General features: G+C 30.8%; 1 protein-coding gene across 1 annotated transcript in view; it reads left to right on the top strand.

Moving 5' to 3' along the window:
* LOC122271418 (recombining binding protein suppressor of hairless) overlaps positions 1 to 1387 on the top strand; it is a gene marked incomplete at its 3' end in the record, with an annotated part of 2880 nt that extends 1493 nt beyond the window's left edge. Inside the window, 2 exon segments of the mRNA XM_043052506.2 lie at positions 621 to 716; positions 1207 to 1387. Coding sequence (XP_042908440.2) covers positions 621 to 716; positions 1207 to 1387 — 277 coding nt within the window.
* Between the last annotated feature and the right edge of the window lie 8635 nt (positions 1388 to 10022).

Below are 10022 nucleotides of genomic sequence, written 5' to 3'. Positions count from 1 at the left end.
AATCGGTTTCTTCGAAAAAGGGTTACTAAATGCGTGTTTTCATTTCAAGATTCAGTTGCTGTAATAAATAATATCAAATTAGTAATATAGGATTTTAAAAACTATGTGAAATCAAAAGTAATAACTAAATAAAAAAATTACTAGAATGAAAATTTCTGCTGAGAAGAAAACCAAAATTATTTACTTCCTAACAGAAAAATCTTTTTTCAAGAACTCGGTATTGTTCTGTGACAATATGCTAATACTAATAATAAAAATATACTAATGGGTGCCACAGGGGAGAAAAATATCACCCATTAGTATATTTTTAAAATATGTTAAAATACAATCTAGTTAATTCCCACCTGAAAGATTACATATCTTACGAAACTGAAGCTTTACTTTAAGTTTAAATAATTTAAGCTAGTGTATTTTATTTTTCTTGGCGGAAGAGCTTTTAAAAATCAAAATCAGGTTTAAAATGCTTATAATTAGAGATAGGTTACTTTAATATTTCTAAAATGATTTTCATCCTATGTAATTATTTAGAATTAAAACTTACTATTTATTCCACTTGACATTTTTTTTCCTATTTATACTATGATATAAAACTTATTTAGCATTACTATTTTTGTTTCCAGGGAATGTATGAAAAAATATTTGAGAGAAAGGGGTGATATGGTGCTTGTTATCCTGCATGCTAAAGTTGCTCAAAAATCATATGGCAGTGAAAAAAGGTAAAAATGTTATTTTTTTCTTTTATAACTTAAAATTATAGTTAAACCTGTATATCATGAACTTGAATTACATTTGTTTTTCTAACGGTGAAGGAGGGGGGGGGGAGACTCCTTTTGATAGCCAAATATTTTATTTCACAAAATATTTATAAAAGGTTCTTATTTTTTGTTGAAAAATTTGGTTATGTTAGAAAATTTGGCTATGTCAGAAGTAACTGTNAAGGCTTAAAAGGTTCTTATTTTTTGTTGAAAAATTTGGTCATGTCAGAAAATTTGGCTATGTCAGAAGTAACTGTTTTTTGAGGCAAATACGTGCTTTATAAAATTTAAAAGGCCAACACAGTTATTATTTTGGTGAAAATGTTAAACAAATTACCGTTTTCATTCATTAACATATTTTCTTGCTTTCTCTTTGAATTTGTAATGTAGATGTATGACTGTAATTTTATTGCTTTTAAAACTGCTGACGTACAAAATCATGCATTTTTAGGTTTTTTTGCCGTCCCCCATCTGTCTATCTACTTGGAGATGGTTGGAGGAAAAAACAGGAGCAAATAGTTCGAGATGGTGAAAGTGAGCAAGGCTCTCAATTATGCGCTTTCATTGGGATTGGAAATTCTGATCAAGAAATGCAACAGTTAGATTTCAATGGCAAAGCAAGTACTCATTATGTAAAAACTTATGTCTTTTTATTTATTGATTTCCTTTTCCTTTTTAATGTATATTTTATAAAATTGACACCATGCTGCTTTTCATTTTTCTTAAATTTAAGTAAAATTTTTAAAACAAATAGAATGTTGGCACAACTTTTATCAGAACTTAAAAACAAGGCAATAAGTCTAGCTGATTCTTAATATAACTTTTTAAATTATTTCAAGAATTGGTGGAGAAAAACTTAACCTTTTTGTTNAGTCTAGCTGATTCTTAATATAACTTTTTAAATTATTTCAAGTACTGGTGAAGAAAAGCTTAACCTTTTTGTTACCAAGCAAAAAGTAACAGTTTTCAAATTCAATGAAAATTTATGAATTGAAATTTATAAATTATCAGCATATAGAATTGAAAGATTGTCTGCGTGCTTATTTTTAATATCATTTAACATTTATTTAACTTAGTATTATTAACGAACATTCATGTTGATCAGGTTCATTCGTGGATACTAAATACGATATTTCGCCGATGAATGTCTTAATTATTTTCTATTTCATAAGGGAAGATTTCAAAATATCTAAAAGATAAACGTGCCCGAGCCATTTTCAAGACGATTATTAAGAGATGTTTTGTTTCGTGTGAGCGAAAAAATACTTTCAGAGTTAACTAAGAAATTACAGCAAACGAAATATAATTATGCTCTTATTATATGATAATTGTTACTATTTTTTATCTTATATTACCTGGAATATAAAACTTGACCAATTCCTTTTTTTGAAGTTCCAATCATTTCTTTTTTTAATTTTCTTTCGATGAACTTTTAATTCAACAGTATTTAACTTCATTCCGAACGATAGTTTTTTATACTATATACAGATGGCAGCAAATTTAAGGGAATTTGTTACAGGCATGATGTATTATAAAGTAAACAATTTATTTACAATAAGAAATGCAAAAAAGAAAATAGAATAAAAATGCATCGAAAAATATTTATGAAATATGTACTTATTTCTTCTTTTACTCATTTTAAAATCTTTTATTCTCATTCTTCCATTAAAATAAAGACTATAAAAGCTGTGGAAGTAGTTCCTTATTTATCCGTTTATTAGCTATTATACGCTATTTGCCAAAGAAGAAATAGTTTTTTTTTATATACAGAACACTTGATTTACATTAAAATATCAAAAAATATATTAAAAAAAATAATATATAAAAAAGAAAAAATTTGAATGTCGACCGCCTTAGGGTTTCGAACCCACAGCCCCCGGGACACCAAATCTAACTTGCCGCTCAGCTTTGCCAACTGCGCCATGATTCACATGCCTGCCCGCGAATATTTAGCTTTAAACACCTCCTCCCGGTTAGTAAACAAAACTTATTTTGGCAGATTGTGGGCCCTCTAATTGGTATATAAAAAATTCCTTCGGTTAAAATTTTAGATACATTAAATTCTAATTTTGGGAGGAGTTTGAAATTTATAGGTTAATATTATAGGGAGTTACGGGGTGTGATGTGTACGTGCCTCCTGATATGACTTCTGTCCCGTTTTCAGCCGCTATTCGCTCTTTAACAAAGAAAAATATTTCTTTTCACATATAGAAGACTTTATTCGCTTTTAAATATTGAAAAGAAGTTTAAAAAATAATATAAATTAAAATAAATAAATAAATAAAATTTATACGAAATTTTGCCGATTATTAGCCATTATTCGCTATTTCCCAAAGAAAAAATAGTTTTTTTTATTTGAATATCGACCCTCGCAGGGTTTCGAACCCATGGCCCCCGGGACAACAAATCTAACTTGCCACTCAGCTTTACCAACTGCGCCATGATTCATACGCCTGCGCCGCGAATATTTAGCTTAAAAAACGTCAGTGTAGGGTATACCGGGCAATGGCACTTGACCTTAAAAAAACATCAGTGTAGGGTATACCGGGCAATGGCACTTATCCAGACCTAGTATGACTAAATCTTTGATAAATGTCCGAAATATATATTAGGTCTAGTGCCACTTTTGCTATAGCTTATTTAGAAAAAATTAAACAAAGCGTTTGAATCAATTTTAAACTGATAACGAAATTATTGCTTTAAAATTAAAAAAAATAATAATAAAAACTGCGCGAAATAAAAGTAATTGAAGTAGTTGCTTTATACAGCGCATGTGCGGAAAAAAATTTTAAAAAAAATTATCAAGGTGCATCTAAAAGAGGATGAATATCCCAAGAAAAATTCTGGAGCTTAGGGTGAAACTGGATAGTTGATTTTCAATCCAGCGGCCTTTGATGACTTTCTTTCCTTTTTAGATATTTTTCTCTTGTCTGTTGTTTTTACCAATTATATTACAAGTTTTTATTTCGTTTTCAATTTTTTACCTGAATTGAAATACAAATCTGACAACAAATGTAACTTGCCACACAGCTTAACCAACTGCGCCATGCTTCACATGCCAACTCCGCGAATATTTAGCTTAAAACGCCTTATCCCGGTTAGTAAACAAAACTTTATTTGGCCCATTGTGGGCCCACTAATTGGTATATAAAAAAATCCTTCGGTACAATTTTTTCATACATTAAATTCTAATTTTGGGCGGAGGTTCTAATTTATAGGTTAATATTATAGGGAGTTACGGGGTGTGATGTGTGCGTGCCTAATGATATGACTTCTGTCCCTTTTTCAGCCTTTATTCACTGTTTAACAAAGAAAAATATTTCTTTTCACTTATAGAAGACTTTATTCGCTTTTAAATATTGAAAAGAAGTTAAAAATATAATATAAATTAAAATAAATAAATAAATAAAATTTATCCGTTTATTAGCTATTATGCGCTATTTCCCAATGAAAAAATAGTTTTTTTTTATATACAGAACGCTTGATACGGGTTAAAATATCAAAAAATAAATTTAAAAAAATAATGTAAAGGAAAGAAAAAATTTGAACATCGACCCTCGCAGGGTTTCGAACCCATGGCCTCCGGGACAACAATTCTAACTTGCCACACAGCTTTACCAACTGCGCCATGATTCATATGCCTGCCCCGCCAATATTTAGCTTAAAACACCTCCTCCCGGATGGGAAACAAAACTTATTTTGGCAGATTGTGGGCCCACTAATTGGTATATAAAAAAACGGTACAATTGTTTCATACATTAAATTCTAATTTTGGGCGGAGTTTCTAATTTATCGGTTAACATTATGGGGAGTTACGGGGTGTGAAGTGTGCTTGCCTAATGATATGACTTCTGCCCCTTTTTCAGCCTTTATTCACTGTTTAACAAAGAAAAATATTTCTTTTCACTTATAGAAGACTTAATTCGCTTTTAAATATTGAAAAGGAGTTAAAAATATAATATAAATTAAAATAAATAAATAAATAAAAATTATCCGAATTGTATCCGTTTATTAGCTATTATTCGCTATTTCCCAAAGAAAAATAGATTTTTTTTATATACAGAACGCTTGATACAGTTTAAAATATCAAAAAATATATTTAAAAAAATAATACAAAGAAAAGAAAAATTTGAAAATCGACCCTCGCAGGGTTTCGAACCCATGGCCCCCGGGACAACAAATCTAACTTGCCACGCAGCTTTACCAACTGCGCCATGCTTCACATTCCTACTCCGCGAATATTTAGCTTAAAACGCCTTATCCCGGTTAGTAAACAAAACTTATTTTGGCCCATTGTGGGCCCACTAATTAGTCTTTAGAAAAATCCTTCGGTAAAATTGTTCGATATAATATAAAAAAATCCTTCGGTGAAATTGTTTTATATATTAAATTCTAATTTTGGGCGGAGTTTGAAATTTATAAGTTAATATTATAGGGAGTTACGGGGTGTGATGTGTGCGTCGCCTCCTGATATGACTTCTGTCCTTTTTTCAGCCATTTTTCCCTCTTTAGCAAAGAAAAATATTTCTTCTCTCATATAGAACTCTTTATTTGCTTTAAAATATTGAAAAGAAGTTAAAAATATAATATAAATTAAAATAAATAAATAAATAAAAATTATCCGAAATGTATCCGATTATTAGCTACTATTCGCTATNTTATCCGAAATTTATCCGTTTATTAGCTACTATACGCTATTCTCCAAAGAAAAAATAGTTTTTTTACTATGTACAGAACACTTGATTCACGTTAAAATATCACAAAATATATTTAAAAAAATAATATATAAGAAAAGGAAAAATTTGAATGTCGACCACAACAGGGTTTCGAACCCATGGCCCCCGGGACAACAAATCTAACTTGCCACACAGCTTTACCAACTGCGCCATGCATGTCTTGCCAACCCCGCGAATATTTAGTTTAAAACACCTCCTCCCGGTTAGTAAACAAAACTTATTTTGGCAGATTGTGGACCCACTAATTGGTATATAAAAAAATCCTTCGGTAAAATTGTTCGATATATTAAATTCTAATTTTGGGCGGAGTTTGAAATTTATGGGTTAATATTATAGACAGTTACGGGGTGTGATCTGTGCGTGTCTCCTGATATGACTTCTGTCCCGTTTTCAGCCTTTATTCGCTCTTTAACAAAGAAAAATATTTTTTTCACATATAGAAGACCTTATTCGCTTTAAAATATTGAAAAGAAGTTAAAAAAATAGTAAAATTAAAATAAATAAATAAATAAAATTTATCCGAAATTTATCCGATTATTAGCTATTATTCGCTGTTTCCCAAAGAAAAAATAGTTTTTTTTATTATACAGAACACTTGATTCACGTTAAAATATAAAAATATATATTAAAAAAATAATATAAAAAAAAAGAAAAAATTTGAATGTTGACCGTCGCAAGGTTTCGAACCCATGGCTCCTGGAACAACAAATTTAACTTGCCACACAGCTTTACCAACTGCGCCATGATTCACATGCCTGACCGCGAATATTTAGCTTAAAACACCACCGCCCGGTTAGTAAACAAAACTTATTTTGGCAGATTGTGGGCCCACTAATTGGTATATAAAAAAATCCTTCGGTACAATTGCTGGATACATTAAATTCTAAGTTTGGGCGGAGTTTGAAATTTATAGGTTAATATTATAGGGAGTTACGGGGTGTGATGTGTGCGTGACTCCTGATATGACTTCTGTCCCGTTTTCAGCCTTTATTCACATATAGAAGACTTTATTCGCTTTAAAATATTGGAAAGAAGTTAAAAAAAGTTCGCTATTAGTTATTATTCGCTATTTCCCAAAGAAAAAATAGATTTTTTTTTATATACAGAACACTTGATTCACGTTTAAAAATAAAAATATATATTAAAAAAATAATATTAAAAAAAAGAAAAAATTTGAATATTGACCGTCGCAGGGTTTCGAACCCATGGCCCCCGGAACAACAAATTTTACTTGCCACAGAGCTTTACCAACTGCGCCATGATTCACATGCATGCCCGCGAATATTTAGCTTAAACACCACCTCCCGGTTAGTAAACAAAACTTATTTTGGCAGATTGTGGACCCACTAATTGGTATATAAAAAAATGCTTCGGTACAATTGTTGAATACATTAAATTCTAATTTTGGGCGGAATTTGAAATTTATAGGTTAATATTATAGGGAGTTACGGGGTGTGATGTGTGCGTGTCTCCTGATATGACTTCTGTCCCGTTTTCAGCCTTTATTCGCTTTTTAACAATGAAAAATATTTCTTTTCACATATAGATGACTTTATTCGCTTTAAAATGTTAAATTGAAGTTAAAAAAATAATATAAATTAAAATAAATAAAAAAATAAAAATTATCCGAAATTTATCCGTTTATTAGCTATTATTCGCTATTTCCCAAAGAAAAAATAGTTTTTTTTTTATATACAGAACACTTGATTCACGTTAAAATATAAAAATATATTTTAAAAAAATAATATTAAAAAAAAAGAAAAAATTTGAATGTTGACCGTCGTAAGGTTTCGAACCCATGGCCCCCGGAACAACAAATTTAACTTGCCACCCAGCTTTACCAACTGCGCCATGATTCACATGCCTGGCCGCGAATATTTAGCTTGAAACACCTCCTCCCGGTTAGTAAACAAAACTTATTTTGGCAGATTGTGGGCCCACTAATTGGTATATAAAAAAATCCTTCGGTACAATTGCTGGATACATTAAATTCTAATTTTGGGCGGAGTTTGAAATTTATAGGTTAATATTATAGGGAGTTACGGGGTGTGATGTGAGAAAAAATAATGATATGACTTCTGTCCCGTTTTCAGCCTTTATTCGCTCTTTAACAAAGAAAAATATTTTTTTTCACATATAGATGACTTTATTCGCTTTATAATATTGAAAAGAAGTTAAAAAAATAGTAAAAGTGAAAATAAATAAATAAATAAGATTTACCCGAAATTTATCCGATAATTAGCTATTATTCGCTGTTTCCCAAAGAAAAAATAGTTTTTTTTATTATACAGAACACTTGATTCACGTTAAAATATAAAAATATATATTAAAAAAATAATATAGAAAAAAAGAAAAAAAGTTAACTGTTGACCGTCGCAAGGTTTCGAACCCATGGCTCCCGGAACAACAAACTTAACTTGACACACACCCTTAACAACTGCGCCATGATTCACATGCCTGACCGCGAATATTTAGCTTAAAACACCACCGCCCGGTTAGTAAACAAAACTTATTTTGGCAGATTGTGGGCCCACTAATTGGTATATAAAAAAATCCTTCGGTACAATTGCTGGATACATTAAATTCTAAGTTTGGGCGGAGTTTGAAATTTATAGGTTAATATTATAGGGAGTTACGGGGTGTGATGTGTGCGTGACTCCTGATATGACTTCTGTCCCGTTTTCAGCCTTTATTCGCTCTTTATCAAAGAAAAATATTTTTTTTCACATACAGAAGTCTTTATTCACTTTAAAATATTGAAAAGAAGTTTAAAAAGTAATATTAATTAAAATAAATAAAATTTATCCTATTATTAGCTATTATTCGCTATTTCCCAAAGAAAAAATTGTTTTTTTTTTTTGTATATAGAACGNGATTTTCTATATAGAACACTTTATTCACGTTAAAATATCGAAAAATATATTAAAACAAAGTTGAAAGTCAACCCTCGCAGGGTTTCGAACCCATGGAATCCGGGACTGCAAATTTAACTTGCCACACAGCTTTACCAACTGCGCCATGATTCACATGCCTGACTGCGAATATTTCGCTTAAAACACCACCTCCCGGTTAGTAAACAAAACTTATTTTGGCAGATTGTGGGCCCACTAATTGGTATATAAAAAAATCCTTCGGTACAATTGCTGGATACATTAAATTCTAAGTTTGGGCGGAGTTTGAAATTTATAGGTTAATATTATAGGGAGTTACGGGGTGTGATGTGTGCGTGACTCCTGATATGACTTCTGTCCCGTTTTCAGCCTTTATTCACATATAGAAGACTTTAAATAATATAAACTAAAATAAATAAATAAAATTTATCTGTTTATTAGCTATTATTCGCTATTTCCGTGATGAAAAAATAATTTTTTTTTATATACAGAACACTTGATTCACGTTAAAATATCAAAAACTGTTATAAAAAAATAATATAAAAAGAAAGAAAAAATTTGAATGTCGATCGTCGCAGGGTTTCGAACCCATGGCCCTCGGAACAACAAATCTAACTAGCCACACAGCTTTATCAACTGCGCCATGCTTCACATGCCTAGCCCACGAACATTTAGCTTAAAACTCCACCTCCCGGTTAGTAACAAATCTTATTTTGGCAGATTGTGGGCCCACTAATTGGTATATAAGAAAATCCTTCGGTACAATTGCTGGATACATTAAATTCTAAGTTTGGGCGGAGTTTGAAATTTATAGGTTAATATTATAGGGAGTTACGGGGTGTGATGTGTGCGTGACTCCTGATATGACTTCTGTCCCGTTTTCAGCCTTTATTCACATATAGAAGACTTTATTCGCTTTAAAATATTGGAAAGAAGTTAAAAAAAGTTCGCTATTAGTTATTATTCGCTATTTCCCAAAGAAAAAATAGATTTTTTTTTATATACAGAACACTTGATTCACGTTTAAAAATAAAAATATATATTAAAAAAATAATATTAAAAAAAAGAAAAAATTTGAATGTTGACCGTCGCAGGGTTTCGAACCCATGGTATCGTGGACTACAAATTTAACTTGCCACACAGCTTTACCAACTGCGCCATGATTCACATGCCTGACCGCGAATATTTAGCTTAAAACACCACCGCCCGGTTAGTAAACAAAACTTATTTTGGCAGATTGTGGGCCCACTAATTGGTATAAAAAGAAACTCTTCGGTACAAGTGTTCGATACATTAAATTCTAATTTTGGGCGCAGTTTGAAATTTATAGGTTAACTTTATAGGGAGTTACGGGGTGTGATGTGTGCGCGCCTCCTGATATGACTTCTGTCCCTTTTTCAGCCATTATTCTCTCTTTAGCAAAGAGAAATATTTCTTTTCACCTATAGAACACTTTATTCGCTTTAAAATATTGAAAAGAAGTTAAAAAAAAATAATACAAACTAAAATAAATAAATAAATAAAATTTATCCGTTTATTAGCTATTATTCGCTATTTCCCGAAGAAAAAACAGCTTCTTTTGTATACAGAACACTTGATTCACGCAAAAATTTCATAAAATATATTAAAAAAATAATATA

This window comes from Parasteatoda tepidariorum, unplaced genomic scaffold, assembly GCF_043381705.1.
Source record: "Parasteatoda tepidariorum isolate YZ-2023 unplaced genomic scaffold, CAS_Ptep_4.0 HiC_scaffold_572, whole genome shotgun sequence".
Taxonomy (NCBI): domain Eukaryota; kingdom Metazoa; phylum Arthropoda; class Arachnida; order Araneae; family Theridiidae; genus Parasteatoda; species Parasteatoda tepidariorum.
This window is presented reverse-complemented; position numbering and strand designations above follow the sequence as displayed.